The 16623-nt window shown below is 38.0% G+C and overlaps 1 protein-coding gene across 1 annotated transcript in view; it reads right to left on the bottom strand.

Annotated features, from left to right (window-relative positions):
- The window catches only part of POLA1 (DNA polymerase alpha 1, catalytic subunit), a 310086-nt gene that overhangs the window by 58193 nt on the left and 235270 nt on the right, over positions 1 to 16623 (bottom strand). Inside the window, exon 36 of the mRNA XM_038587111.1 lies at positions 16286 to 16382. Within this exon, the coding sequence (XP_038443039.1) occupies positions 16286 to 16382 (97 nt within the window). The remainder of the gene's footprint in view (positions 1 to 16285; positions 16383 to 16623) is intronic.

The raw sequence follows: 16623 nt of genomic DNA, 5'->3' as shown, positions 1-16623 counted from the left end.
GGAATGTCTGCCAAAGGGATATATCTCAACAAAATGGAAATAATTTGCGGATTATCTGTTTCAATCTCTTCCATTAGCACTAACAATGAAAATTAAATTCATCTTTCCTAATATACCCCATATAAGGAAACTTAGAAGACATATAAGTCATATGTCATAAAACATTTAAGAAAAAAGGAGTTGCCAAGATCAATTTTAAGTTCCTTGAGACCAAGGACCATGCCTTTTTCATACTGTAACTGTTCAGTATGAAGAACAGATCATTTAAAACATGTCTGGTGTTGTGCCAGATGCTGGGGATACAAGTCTGAACAAAACATGGCCAATAAAAACCCATTCAGATATAGCAACTGTAATACTAAGTACTATCATAGTGCTTTGGATAAAGTGTTATTGTTAGAAGTAGAAAAATCAACTGATGTTTACTGCATATTTACTATGTGCCAGGCACTGTTCTAGGCATTTAACATATCATCACATTTTGATGTTATCCTTTTTAATTTAATGCCCTATTTGGCAGGTGTTATTCTTGTGCAAGTTGTAGAGACAAGGCAGGAGAGGAGTTAGCTCTGTACCTTAAGATTACTTATTTAACAAGAGGTAGAAAGCCAAAAGTTGAACTGGCTCTTCTGGCTCCAGGGTGTGGGCTTGTAACTACCCCTATGTATCTATCGCCTGTCAGGAGCCCTGGTCAGTGCCCTTGGTGCTCAACAAATGCTGGCCAAAAGAAGGAAGGGAGGATGAAAGGCAGGGAGGAAAGAAGGAAACAACAAAGATTTACAGAGTGCTTATACCGTCTGAACCCCTACTTCCTAAGACTCCTGAACATTATAGGCTAAAACCTCTGCGTGTTTCTATGATTCTTTAAGCTCAGGCAAAAAACCATCATTATCCTTCCCTCCACTTCAGTAACAGGATCACAAGTTAGGTTTTCACAGTTAACCCTTAAACTGATCCCTTTACTTCTCTCTTCCTTTAGTTCCTATGAGCTTATATCATTTGGGAATCCAAAGGAAAAATGGCATTCTCCAGATATTGCTTCCCTTCCAAGATTTCCCACATGCCCCAGCAAGTTACAGTGACACTCTGCTGCAATGAGGAAGGTATTTCCTTCAAATTAGGTGAAAAAGAGAGGCAAATCTAAAAAAAAAAAAAATCCCAGGTTGAGAGAAGTAAAAAGTTTCCTAATTCAGGGCTAAAGGCTGCTGCCAACAGCTTTTTTTTGTTCCCAAAGATCAGCACACAAAAGTTTCACAGAGCTGGAGGGAAAAGAGTTGGATGCTAAGTTGGGGGGTGGGTATGGGGGTGAGTGTGATTAGCATCATTCCTTTGGGAGCAGTAAAAAAATAACAAAACCCCTATAAAAGAGATGAGCAAGTCAGCTGTGAAAGGAATGACCCCTCACATATAGGGAAAGCAATTTGCATCTACAGATCTCATTGGTATAAACGACCTCCTTCAAAGAGTGAAAACCTCAATGGAAAGCCACTATATACCCATGAAAGGCCTTGCCGGCTATTTGTTGAGCTGTATACAGACTAACAAACAGGAGTGGTTAACCTGGCGCACCATGCACTATAGAGATATTTTTTTTTAAGTAGGCTTAGTCAGCTAATCTTGTTGAGATTTCTCTCATACTACTGATTTCTTATTCTCAAAATAAATTAAGAGGCTTCATTCAAAATTCCCTGTGGTCTACCAGCTTGAGTTTGTTGGGTGTCTTTGATTGTCTCTTGTCTTTAGATTCCCTGCCTTGTCTCTTTAGATTTTGCTGTGCCCTTTGGTATTTCCCGTTAGTCCATGTCTGGAATAGCTAATTACATGGTAGCATAATTCCCACCCGTACAACAAGGAATAGCAGAACCTTGCTAATTCACACCAATGACTGAAAGACTCCTGTGTAAGTTACTGAATTATGCAAATGAGCAATAAGTGAAGAAAGATGATTCAAAATTGTATTTCATTCATTTATTTTGACAAGTGTAGTTTAGTCTTAATTATTTTGAAAATTTCTTTGTAGCATACTAATAAATTTACTGTGGCACATTTGTTAAATGTGATAAAGCCTTCACTAAGAGAGACCAAAGCATGCTCTGCTGAATAATTTCCTGTACACAGACTCAGGTGCAGACCCTCTCTTTTATCTTGGATTTTACTGACTTATTAGCATCTATAATATTTTAGGTAAGACAATATATAATCCACCAATAAAACAGGAATTATTTCAGCAGCAAACATGTACTTTACGAATAGGTCCTGCATATGTCTAAACATTCACCATGACATTAGTAAAAAAAAAATAATAATAAAAGAAAAAAAAATTAATCATGCTTCAAGTAAAACATTTTTATATTGTATGGTCATAGTGTTAATAGGACTTTAGTTTTCTCTTCTAAATAAAACTAGTTCAGTTTGTCATTCATCTCTTTTAATTCCTATTTCTGTTTTGTTTTGTCTTGCCATACTTCTTTCTTTCAAAGTTAAAGACATCTGTTTTAAGATAAGTGGATATATCACAGTATGTAACATTTTCATGTCAAAATACTTACATTATTATATTCTGAGTTAAATTATTTAAGATTGGAAAACATTTTGATACACTTCTGACAGATGTATCCTACAGGATGGAGTCAACTTCTTTCAAAGCACCACCACTGGTTACGATGGGGAGTGAAGAGACAAGAGCCTCTCAGCTTCCATTCCTTGGGTTTAAAGCTTCACAACAACCAGCCTTTTAACAAGCACTTTTTGACCAAATCTCCAATTCAGATACCTTTTAAAATCATCACGCATTTGCCAAATGATGTTCTTTAATTTGTAAAAGCCAGATAAGCGATAGAGCACTCAAAGAATAGCAAGAAAGACAAAACTTCATCTCAAACCACATGCAAACCACATGCGTGCACCTGTGCATGTTACAATGTCACCCGTCTGTCTTCGAGGGGGAGCTCAGGTTCCACCCCCACCGGGAACTTTCCTGAGCCATTCCTGTGTAGTAGCCATTTGCCCTCAGGCTTACGTTTCTCTACTGGTTTAAGGGCAGCTGCGACACAGCAGAAAGAACACTGCGCTCTTAAACTCTCCAGCTTTGCTACTCACCAGGGTCATTTCACCAATTTCAGGTTGTTTTTCCGTCAGAAAAATGTCAACTACTCTACCTAATGGGAAAAGTAAAAACTAAGAGATGTGAACGTTTTCTGCAACAAGTTCTATAAAAAGTAGCTGTTTAGAGGGGTGAATACATGAATAAAAAAAGGATCACAAGTATTATTACCTCTAAAGTGGGACCCAGGTCTTGCTTATATTTGTGCCCTTTACACACCACACGAGGAAGAATCTTGGGGGCAGCGCGTGAAGGAGAGAGAAACAGAGAAAACCAGACTTACACACAGACCTGGTTTTATGATCCTATTTTTGAGTGTGGTTCCACAATAATTTTTTTTAATTTTTTAATTTATTTATGATAGTCACAGAGAGAGAGAGAGAGAGAGGGAGAGAGAGAGAGGCAGAGACACAGGCAGAGGGAGAAGCAGGCTCCATGCACCGGGAGCCCGACGTGGGCGCCAAACCACTGCGCCACCCAGGGATCCCTCACAATAATTTAACACAACGAAAGCACACGAGTATCTAATATTAGCCAGGAAACCTATCTTTTTGTGAGCACAGCTGGTTAAAACCTTAAGCTCTACAGGATAGTGCTAAGGCTAGCAGGTTCACAGACTGAGGGGGAAAAAGGTTTCCCAGGACATTTACATGGGCAGAATGCAATAAAAATTAATTCAACTGAGCTCAGTGCAGGATGCTAATTTCATCTAGTCACCGTCCTATCAGCCACAAGGTAAGAGAATGCTGATGGACGTGAATAAATTCGTAACAACTACAGGAAGAACTCCTCTAAGAATGAGTCAAATTGATGATGGGTTTTCCCTGTATATGAGGGGTAGCATCTATTATACGGACATGACAGTACAGCCTAAAATTATACATGAGGATTGACTAATCATGTGTAAATCAACAACAGATCTGGGCCTGGGGCAACTGGGTAAATGAAGCCATCACAAGGACACAAACTTCAAAAGTAAAGGTAATTATGAAAAATTTAAAGAATTATGGAGGGTAATGAAAACACATGCCAATTTACATGAAAAACAAAAAAGCTAAGCAAAGCAAAACAACCCAGACCATTTAAACATTAAGTCAGTTTAAAAATTAAGTCTGCATTGTAGTCAGAAGGATAAAGACTAAGCAAAAACATTTAACTTTTAACCATTAAAGACTATTCTGGTATGGCATATGCAACGGATAGAAACCAAAACCAAAGCAAAATACCAAGAAAATGCAGGAGAGGTAATTCCTATCTCACTGGAGGGAGTATAAGCATTCTGAGAAGAAATGTTACCATGATCGAGTTAAGACAATTAAGAAATGGAGACATTAAATTCAGGGCTAGGTCAATGAGCAACGATGCCCAAGAGGAAAAGAGTATGCAATTTATTTTTTTTTAAAGATTTTATTTGAGACAGAGAGTGAATAGAGGAGCAGAGGGAGAGGGACTAGCAGACTCCATGCTGAGCAGGGAGCCCAACGTGGGGCTCAATCCCATGATCCTGAGATCATGACCTGAGCCGAAACCAAGAGTCAGATGCTTAACCAACTGAGCCATCCTGGCAACCCAATAATAATTTTAAATTATTTAAAAATAATCCCAAACTATTAGAGAAAAATACAAGTCAGACCAAATCTACTTAAATCCCAAATATCTCTGAGAGCATGAAACAATTATGCATGACTACATATCCTCTAATTTACTTGAAGCAAGTGGGGCTGGTGTTTTCTTATCTCTTCACGGACTTTTTTTTTTTTTTAAAGTCACATTTATTACAAATTTGAGCTGGTATAAAAAGGACACAAAGTCAGTAACTGATAAAACCACAGAGTGCTTCGTTAGAAAGATTTAAGAAAAAAAAAGGAATGTCATCTGCTTCTAAGACTACAGACCTTTCAATGTTGAAGGTTACATTTTTAAAATAAGTAACTGATTATACATTGTAAGTAGCTGATCCAATACATTTCCGGTGAAAAGCACTAATTTTGAGGGGAAAATTTAGTATAACTATATCTAACCCCAATTGCTTTAAGTCATGTTATAACAGATTATTATAGATGTTACACAAATACTGATAATTTAATATTCCTGAAACTTACAGTACATTCCATCATGATACTTAAAGGATCTACTTTCTTCTCTGCCATGAGTATTATAAGCCCTTCCTCCTAATTAATCTGCAATTAATTCAACCAACCTCCAATTAGTCTTCTACAACATTACCCTACTCAGACAATAAAGCAGTCTCTAGACTGGGTTTTAAACCTGGGCTAAAATAGACTCCTACAGACCAAAAATGGTTCCGGGATTTCTCTTTGTAGTGTAATTTAGATGTCATATCTAATTTGCTGTCATGACTATTGTTTCACTGTGCAATTTGTATGTCGTTTTGAATGGTAAAGGCATCATGGCTTTATTGAATTAAACCTGTCTTTATTTAGGGTCTGATGTTACATGTTTGTGTGTATATGTTTATGTCTCAAAAGCTGCTTTTGACATCAAGCAGTGGTAGAAAAAGATTATGCTTTTTTGATATGTTTTCTCCCATCTCAGTAAATATAAACACTAACTGGGAAAAACAGCCCTCTTCAAACTAAAGAAACAATTTTAAATAATAATGATGACATTATTATTATTTTGCTTTGAAAAACAGAGATCACTAAATAAGCCATTCACATTAGAGAATTATAGAAGGCCTGGCTGTTTTGTGATCTGAATTCCTTCATTCTCAATTCTATTAATCAATTCTTTCCTAAGGAAAAAAAAACTCTGCCCTTTCCATTGACAGTTTTTGGGATACCTACCACAAACACAAGATGTTATTTTTACAACTCCATAATCACTAAGAAATTCAAACACTCCCTGGCTTTAACTCCTAAGGAACAAAGGCCATCTTACTTATATCACAATACTCAGTTTCATGTTGGTCGGTCTGTAATTGTCCTTCTTGTCCTGGCCTGTGCGTTCAAGTTCTAAACTGAAGTCCAAAACTGAGATTCAACATTGAAAGCCTTCCAGTAGACCACTGGAATAGCCTTTTAAATAATTTTTAGTGCATGAAATTTCATAAAGTTTTTACTAGATAATTACACTTCCTGATTTTGTAATTAGTGGAAGTACATGCAATTACATAATAATTATGATAGTAATTACGTAATTAAGATGTATAATTATGTAGTAAAAAACATCATGGAAATAAAACCATCTACTGTGTAAGCACAATACATTTTAAAAGTAAATTCGCTAGCTCGACTGTTTAAAAATACTTTTCTTCAAAATAAAGTGATTAGCTCACATTATGGTCTAACTGCCTGAAAATTGTTTAATATTTTTTTCCTTCATTGATGATAGAGGTATATTTTTAAAAAGTACACGAAAAAAATCTTACCGGATTTTACCTACCCTCAACACTCAAAAAATGAAAATGTTTTGCAAATGAGACCATCAACCACAGAATTGTCACACAGATACCATACTGCAACCTCAGTGCTCTCATTTGCACTGCTGTACTTACTACTACAAAAGGGACAAGAAACCAGACCATTAAAAAGATGTAACAGGAAAGGATTTTATAAAACAAATAACATATCTGTTCTCATAGCATGCCTGTAAGTCCACATGTACATAAAAGTGCAAAACATTAAGTGCCTATTTACAGAAATGGGCTCAAAGAAAAGGAACGTTATCAGAATTCTCAAGTTTGCTGCTCAAATATATGGCAACTATTTTTTTTATATGGCAACTTTCATATAGTACTTTAGCTATCCTAAAGATGACAGAAAATGTACAGAGACCAAGACACTTTCACTTACGAGCAAAGCAACTATGGTGACAATTTCCCGGAAAATGTAGTTTCTCCTCTATCACATTGCAAAGTTATCTTTAGTTAAAAAAAAAAAAAACTAAATAGGCAGTACTGAGAGAGAAAAACAAAGCAGTATGAAACTCCATCACGCTGCCACTGGAAAATATCAATGTTGTCATTCTTGCACTGAGTATAAAAATCGAAGAGAAAGCAACGTAAGGAAAAGTAAATTCCAAAGTAAACTTTTTGGTAGCAAAACATAAGAAATAGAATCTTGTTTTCATGGCCAAAAAATTCTAGTTCAATGCCCTGAAGTCTTGACAAACATGCTAGACCAATGTTGTAATGAGGCCCAGAATGTGGCAACTGGGTGTCACTCTGGGCACATGCAGAATGGTCCTTAGATGAAGTGAGGGGAGAATTGCAGTCCTGTTCTTTTACAAGCCACTGGGCTTGAGAAGCTGAAAGCCATTTTGAAAATCTTAATTTACTTCTCCTTTACTTTTCTTACTTAGTTAAAAAGAAACAAGGTGGAAAACTCTTGCTTCCTTGCTTTCCTTCCCCTTTCTCTTTGCCCTCGTCACGACAATACGTTTTTTAAGCTTAATTACAAAATATATTTCAAACGACCAGGCTGTCATGCCAATTCTACTTTAAATCCAGGCAGGCCTCTGTAGTCTGCATACTTGTCATTTTAAAGTTTTCCCAAAAGGACTGCCCTAACCAATGGAAGAAGAAAGTGGAAGTAGGCTTTAGTTGTTAAGAGAGAAGAGCAGAGTGTCTCCTCAGTGCTTCTTAAACTTGAATGTGCCTAGGAATCACCTGGGAATCTTGTTAAAATGCAGATGCTGATGCAGAAGGTCTGGGGAGGACCTGATATTTTTGCATTTCTAACAAGCTCCCAGGTGATGCCTATGCTGCTGGTATACTGATCATATTTCGAGTAACAAGGTCTTCAATTTGACATGGGAAAAAAAATGCACGGAGAAAAGGTGGATTTGGGTTCTTCTGTATGGTATTTTCTCCCTCAACTGCTGAATACTTACTTCAAGTTCTGTAAACTATTTGTAAAATTTCAGTGTTTATAATTTGTTTCTGGTTTTAAAATCAGTTACAGGCTCAGATTATATAATTTAGAAGGTATATACCAGTATAAAGGAGAAAGAATGATCTCTAATCCACCCAGAGAGGATAAGTGTGAACAATTCCAGGGTTGCTTACTAATTGTTCCTCCTTGCACACAAGCCACAAATTAGTATCATAATAGTCACTACTCAGTGTTGGACTTTAACATATTGTTAGCATTTTCCTAAATCATTAAAGATTAAAACTATGTCATGTTTAATAACATCAGCAACAACCCTCCTCAGAAGGTCAGAGATATAACTACTTTTTCTACTACCAAAATTCTCTATGTGTTTCTACAATCACTTCATAAACAGAGAGCTAACTATGTTCTGAACTGCCACACTAGTCTATGATAAAAGTTTACTTCAACTAATTAAAGGGATAGTTAAAAAAAAAAAAACAAACCCTCGGGTCATTTTTTTATTTGTAAGAAAACAAAACAAAAGGAAAATGGAGTTTGTATGTTACCCATTTCAAAATCTATTTTTCTTTATCTTTTAAAGATTTTATTTATTCGAGAGAGAGAGAGAGAGAGAGAGAGAGAGAGAGAGAGAGAGGCAAAGGGAGAAAACAGGCTCCCCGTGGGGAGCCTGATGCGGGACTAAATCCCAGGACCCCAGGATCACGACCTGAGTCAAAGGCAGATGCTCAACCACTGAGCCACCCAGGTATCCCCCAAAATCTATTTTTCTAAAAATAACTTTTTTCAACCATTATAAAAATATAATTTAAAGAAGAGTGGATTGTTTTGTGCTTTACCTATTATTAGTTATTAAAAAGAAAAGTCTCATCTCTAAAATTTGACAATTTTTTCAGGAGGATAACCCATGGGCTTAAAAAAGTGATACAAGAAGAACTAGACCAGATGGTCTGACACAGCCTTCTTTTTAATGCCTTGCAAAGATTTAACAAAGTAAATTCTAAGACTGTCAACTGGCTTAGAGAGGACTCCAGGGGCTCTTTGCTACTTTTATTTCAGTACTTCCAGCAATAATAAAAACTCTTCAGCTTTCACTTCAGCAGTTCAGGAAAATAGAGGAAATTCTCAACATTGAAAAGGGATCTGTCCTGAGACCCTCAGAAATCTCCAAATTCCCAAAGATACTAAAGCATATAATTTCTTCCATAAAACTCTGATTTTCTTTTTTAAAAAAGATTTATTTATTCATTGAGCGAGCAAGCGAGCAAGAGAACAAGCATGCAGAGAGAGAGGGAGAGGCAGACTCCTCACTGAGAAGGGAGCCTGATGCGGCTTGATCCCAGGACCCCCAGGATCATGACCTGAACCAAAGGCGAACACTCAACTGACTGAGCCACCCAGGCGCCCTAAAACTCTAATTTTCTTGCTAAAGAAAAACACATCACTTTTTAAGATTCTTACACTTTTCAGTACTAGCTGTTGTCTCTCTTTGGGTCTTCATTTTCTATGAAGTAGCACAATTATTATTACATTTCATGAGTGTAACTGTTTAGCTGAGGGTGAGCAGAGAACAGGACCCTGTGGCAGTGTGGGTGAGGAGCAGTCAGTTTGGCTCACTTACTAGTTAAGTGACTTGACATTCTTTTGATTCAATTCAAATTTGGCATCAGCAAAATGAGATACAATGCACTTCAGTATAACGTGCAAAGAGTTGAAACAACAAGATATTAAGTCTGAAAATGTCAAGGAACTTTAGTTACATTAATTTACTGGACACTTGAGTCAAGCCAAGCAATACAGGAAGATTTAGAGTTTTTAATGCACATTGCCCTCCATTCATAGACAGAATTACTTCCTAGGACTAATTGCTCCATATCCTTGAAATTGATAGCATGGTCTTATTTTCTACTAACAATTCATTCAAAGAAAATTTAGTGAGCTGCCCCCAATGGGCAAAGTGCAGATGAACAAGATACAACCTTCTGCCTCATGAACTCAGTGGAAGAGAATGTCAAATCAAACAATTCAGGGTAAGTCCTGTGAGAAGGGCACTTAAAGGGTATGATGGGAATGCAAAGGAAAGCAGCCTGTATTACAAAACTCAATTTCTTCATCAATATAATGGGGGATAATCCTCTGCCACCTCATGGGGCTGTTGTGAGGACCATGAAAAGGGAAGTGAGTGTGGTATATCACCTTGCTGACAGGAATGGAGGAGTAGAGCAACCTTAACAGGCAGGCCCTAAACGAACAGGACTGGTGTCCTTGTAGGAAAAGATTAGGACAGAGATGCATACAGAGGGAAGACCATGTGAAGACAGGGAGAAGATGGCCCACGGAGAGGGGCCTCAGAAGAAACCAACTCTGCTGACACCTTGATCTCAGAATTCTAGCCTCCAGAAATGTCAGGAAATACATTTCTGGGGCAGCCCAGTTGGCTCAGTGGTTTAGTGCTGCCTTCAGTCCAGGGCCTGATCCTGGAAACCCGGGATTGAGACCCATGTCAGGCTCCTTGCATGGAGCCTGCTTCTCCCTCTGCCTGTGTCTCTGCCTCTCTCTCTGTGGGTCTCTCATGATGAAATAAATAAAATCTTAAAAAAAAAGAAATACATTTCTGTTGTTTACGCCACCCAGTCTGTGGTACCTTGTTATGTCAGGCATTGCAGATTAATACAGAATCCTACTACAAACAGCTGACAGAGAGTAAGAGGAAATAAGCAACTGGAAAGAGAACGGGAATAGAAAAAAAGGTTTTGTTTTGTTTTAGGAATATGGTAAAATCAAACACTAAAGTGAAAAGGCAATTTATGCTCAAGAGAATAAAAAGGAAAGCCACAGAATGAGGGCAAATATTTGCAAAAGATCTATCTGATAAAGGACCATTATCCGAAATATACAAAGAACCCTCTTTTTTTAAAAAAGGGGGGAGGGGCAGAGGGAGAGAATCTTAAGCAGGCTCCATGTCTAGCATGGTGTGCACCGAGGCTCACTGAAATATACAAAGAAATCTTAAAACACAACAATAAAGAAAAACAATTAAAAAATGAGCCAAAAAAATGAGCCAAAGATACCTCAGCAAAGAAGATATACAAATGGCAAATAAGCATATGAAAAGATGTTCCACATCACACGCCGTCAGGGAAATGCAACTTAAAATGAGGTACCAGGGCACCTGGGTGACTCAGTTAAGTGTCCAACTCTAGATTTCGGCTCAGGTCATGATCTCAGGGTTGTGAGATCTCAGGTGGGAGACCCCATGTCAGGCTCCTCAATGGGCATGGTGCCTGCTTGAGATTCTCTTTCCCCCTCTGCCCCCTCTCTTAAAAAAAAAAGATTCCCTCCACCCCCTTTCAAAAAAAAAAACAAAAACAAAACAACTCCACAATGATATAACATTACATATCTACTATGAGGTTAGCCAAAATTTGGAACACCAACAACACTAAATGCTGGTGATGATGTGGAGCAACAGGAACTCTCATTTACTCAGTGGGAATGCAAAATGATAAAGTCATTCTGGAAGTCAGTTTGTCAGTTTCTTACAAAAGTACACATACTCTTATCACATGAGCCATTAATCACAATCCGATATTTACTATTTACCTAAAGTGGTTGAAAACTTATGTCCACCTAAAAATCTGCCTGCATATAAATGCTTATAGCAGCTTTACTCAGAACTGCCAAAACTTGGAAACCAAGGTATCCTTCAGTAGGTGAATTGAAATATAAAATGTGGTACATCCAGGGGCGCCTGCATGGCTCAGTTGGTTGGGCATCCAACTCTTTTTTTTTTTTTAAAGATTTTATTTATTTATTCATGAAAGACACACAGAGAGAGGCAGAGACACAGGCAGGGGGAGAAGCAGGCTCCATGCAGGGAGCCCGATGTGGGACTCGATCCCGGGACTCCAGGATCACGCCCTGGGCCGAAGGCAGGCGCCAAACCGCTAAGCCACCTAGGGATTCCCGGCATTCAACTCTTGATGTTGGCTTGGATCATGGCCTTGGGGTTGTGGGATCAAGCCCCGAATCAGGCTCCATACTCAGTGGAGTTGTCTGCTTAAAGATGGTCTCCTTCTACCCCTCCCCACACTCACATTCTCTCCCTCTTTCTCAAATAAATAACTAAATCTTAAAAAAAATAAATTCTTAAAAATGTGGTACATCCAAATAATGGAACATTATTTAGCACCAAAAAGACAAGTCATGAAAGTCACATGAAATTCAAGTCATGAAAAGACACAGAAGAAACTTAAAAATGCATCTTACCAAGTGAAAGACACCAACCTGAAAAGGGTATATGCTATGTGACATTCCAGAAAAGGGAAAACAATAAAGACAGTAAAAAGATCAGTGCTTGCCAAGGGTTAGTGGAGAAGGAGGGCTAAGTAGGGTGAGCACAGAGGAATGTGGGGCAGTGAAAGTAAACTGTGATACAATAATGGTGGATACATGTCATTGTGGGTTTGTCCAACACACATCCAACACCAAGAGTGAACCCTAAGGTAAACTGTGGACTGTAGATGATAATGCTGTGTCAGTGTAGCTCCATCAACTGTTAACAAATGTGCCACTCTGGTGGGGCATGTTGACAATGAGGGAAGCTGTGCCTGTGTGGAAGCAGGAGGCACACAGGAAATCTCTGTACCTTGCATTCAATTTTGCTGTGAACCTAAAAGTACTCTAAAGAATAGTCTGCTAAAAACAAAGGTGGTTAGAGGCTCCCTTTCTTTGCTTCCCTAACCGTCTGACTAGATTGGTGGTTTATCACATTGCTGCTGAATCTGTCTCTGATAAACTGTAAGCTCCTCTAGAGCAGGGAACACTGGCCATCTTAGTTCCTCTACCATCTGGGATAGTATTCAACACATAAGTGAAAATATGCATGTACTGTTTTTAGCATTGTTGAATATACAAAATAAAGTTCAGGTGAGAAAACTAAGAGATTCTTTTTGCTCCTGCATTTTTAAGCAGACTTAAGTTAGACAAGTAGGACAACATTTGAATAGATTCACGTCTCCCCCAAACTGTTCACTTATCCCTACTCAGGCCAAAGCCCCATGGGATGAAGCAGTCAAATGGGACCATTATGTGATGCCATTGTGGAAATGGATTTTTACTTCATACATTGCCACTATGTTTCTCTAAAACTGCCTTTGGATCTATTATGCCATCTGTGTAACATTCTGGAGTAGTTACAATAATAAAGCCAAAGTCCCACAGAAATAAGATTTTAAAAATGTTATGTAGTTACAGTGACTATGCAGTAAACACTTCACCAAAGTGAGTAACAGTCCTTTAGCATTTTAAAGATAAGGAAAAATACCAAATGGGGTTAATTCACATTATGGACTAATGGTCTGTAAATCTTCGTTTGAAAGCAAAGCACAGGAAAAAGCTTTGACAAGAACTACTTTTTACCATAAAAATAAACTTCTTTCAAATAATTTGTGATTTTTCCAAGTCAAATGGCCAAGATTCAAATAAGAATTAAAACCATCATCCAGTTACAGCTCTTAAAATATGGACTTTACAAGGGGAAATGGTAAAACAATCTTAGTCAAAGAAATGTTGCTAAGTACTGAGAGTAAAGAAGAGTCTATAGGAAATACTTCACAGGCCAGGTCCAGGGCACTTGTTGAGAGCAATACTTAAACTCCATTCTCAATAATGTAACTGTGTGTAATGACTGTCACTTTTCACAGGACTTCTGATGTAACATTTACTGGTGTTCTGGCCTTAGTCCAAACTGAATAAATATATTTGCCCTCTGGATCCCATAGATTTTCAATTCAATATTTTTGAGAGGGGGTGAGAGGCAGAGGGAACAGGAGAGAGAATCTCAAGCAGACTTCCCACTGAGCACCAAGCCTGAAGCAGGGCTCAATCTCACCACCCTAAGATCATGACCTGAGCAGAAATCAAGAGCTGGACTTAACTGACCAAGCCACCCAGGTGCCCCACCCCAGCTGACACTTAAAGGAGAGCTTATCAAATGTCACTTGTCAGGAAAACCTCTGCTCTTGGAATATAGATAAGCATAACCTAGTGTTTCAGTTTAAATTCCCTACTAACAAATACCCTAATACCTCTTAACATTACTGGGTGTCCTGAAAATGCCCTGAGCAGGTAAATTTCAACTAATCCACTCATTCCTAAAGTGCTACTTATGAATAATAAAAAGAAGGAAGCTCAAAGGAAAAATAGTTTCATAAATAAAATAAAAGGTTCTTGGAACATTTCATGAAGTTTCTTTGGTGACACATACATTTAATATCTTTCTCTTAGGAAAACGAGTGGGAAGTATCAGTGAGGGTGACAGAACATGAGAGACTCCTAACTCTGGGAAATGAACAAGGGGAGGTGGGCAGGGGGATGGGGTGACTGGGTGACGGGCACTGAGGAGGGCACTTGACAGGATGAGCACTGGGTGTTATGCTATATGTTGGCAAATCGAACTCCAATAAAAACATATACAAAAACAATCTTTCTCTTATTTTCTTTAGCCTTCTGACATGTAAAAGAACCTGTCAATAACTCACATGAAGTACCATTATGACCCTGAGCTCTTGGATAGTGTACTTATTAGAAGCAAACGACAAAAAAAGCATCCCAACTTTTAAACTTGTGAAATAGAACTACAATAAATTGTGAGGGTATAGATACTGCCAACACTTCTCCCCTTTTGCCGAGCAAGAAGCTTCTGGGTAGCTATTCTAGTCCCTCTTATTTTGTGGGAAAGCAACATACATTCCCCAAAATAACCGGACTAAGTCTCTGGTGACTTTCCAGATCATTTCTATATGTCTCCAAGAGTCAACGGACTTTTTGAAAATTGCTACTCATGGAAGACTGATTCAGCCACCTCAGGTACAAATTCTGGAAATGCCTGGAAGAGAAGTCCATCCCCTTGGAGTCTAAGATATCTAGGGAACAATCTGAAATAGTTAGATTCAGAAAGAAGTAAAGGGGGAGCAACTTCTAATATATACTGATACCCAGGAAGAGGTAATAAACCAAGTAGAAACAAATGTACTCATCGGAGAATCTGTACATAATTCTCTCAACTCATAATGTCTTTAAGGAAAGGTCTTTAGGGGCAAAAGAGAAAAAAGCTATTAGTGATACTACAGATTAACATGGGCCATGAATAGAATTTCAAAAACTCAGTTATTAATGAAATAAAAAATTTTTTCTTCACATCACATAAATTTTACTAATTCAGTGAGAATGTGCTGTGGAGATAGCCCAAGCTCTTGGTGAACATCTAAAAATAAGAAACTAAAAAAAAAAAAATAAAAAATAAAAAATAAAAATAAGAAACTAATATTTGAACTAAATCCTCCATCAGTCAGTAAACTGTTTTATATCCAAGGACAGCAAAATCAGTTAAGTCAAGACCTTTAAAAAATAATTTTAGCCTATCTTGTAGATGGAAAAAACGGGTCACTTATGACTAGAACTGAAAACAGTTAAGACCAAATCAAGGGCAGCATGGAGATTCCTACAGGAGGAAATCCAGCAGTATTTGTAGGTTTCTTTATGTCCTTAAGGTTACCTCCAGTCTTAATAGTGACCAACAAAATGCTGGATCGATATTCACTGACAACATAAATACTCTGCAGGTAACTAATAAGAAAAATGTGTAAATTTGCCTTTTTTAGTTTTTACAGGTCATAGAAAAGTTGTCAGTGTGATTTTCAGGTACGAAAAAAAAACATGCACTTGTCATGACATTTTCAAATACTCTGTTATGTAACAAAGCTTTTCCCAGACCCATTAAACTCCACAGTGCCTTCAAGTCTTGTGTGAAGGTTATAGGCAGCACCCAATCATCTAGGTGAAGGTGCAGATATGCTCTCTTACGATGGAGTCAATAAAAGAACTCCACCCCATGCTTCTCTTTCAAAACGAACCTAGGCTTTTAGTGAACAGCAGAGACACACTCCAGGTCTATTTTTTTGTGGTAATGTCTGGTTTTTGTAGGTCCAACGATCACGTTGCCTATGCTTACTTTATTACAATTACTAAACTCTATAGAAAATAGCATTTTCAAAATATAGCATTTAAAGAGTCCTTTTTGTACTGTTCCTCCCCCAAAGCCCTGCTTTAATAGAGAACAATGTGAGACAGGCTGTGGGGACGAAAGCCGGGGATTCCTATACCACCGCCCCTCATGCAAGGGAAGCCTGTGCTCACAAGGGCCCCCACGGCCTGCTTCCGAGACAGAGGTATGATGCTGTGTGAACAGCCTGACAGTAGGTCTGGCTTTTATGATGCAAATTTCCACTTTAAACTCAAAGGTAATTACAGTATTTTAACGTACCTTTCTCCTGATCAGTACTAAGTTTCTCCAGTGCACAGTCCACATCAAAAATGTACCGGTAAAAGCACAGCTGGGTGTACAGGGACTTGTCAGAATACTGCAATAGAACAGAAAATAAATGAATACTACTATTGGTGAGAGGAGCGATGGAGATCACTCTCAACAGAGTATATTCCCTAATCTCAATTTCTATATCAAGCAACTTTTTTTTAAGAAGGGGGGGTGAATAAGAAGGAGAGAATCATACTAATGATTTGTCCCCTCATATAGCATACATACCTTTCATAATTCATAATAAATCCTGCCACTTCGATCACAGATTACTACTTGCGAAGCTG

This window comes from Canis lupus, chromosome X (assembly GCF_011100685.1).
Source record: "Canis lupus familiaris isolate Mischka breed German Shepherd chromosome X, alternate assembly UU_Cfam_GSD_1.0, whole genome shotgun sequence".
In the NCBI taxonomy this organism is placed as follows: Eukaryota; Metazoa; Chordata; class Mammalia; order Carnivora; family Canidae; genus Canis; species Canis lupus.
The sequence above is the reverse complement of the archived record's forward strand: the minus strand, read 5'-3'. Positions and strand labels throughout refer to the sequence as shown.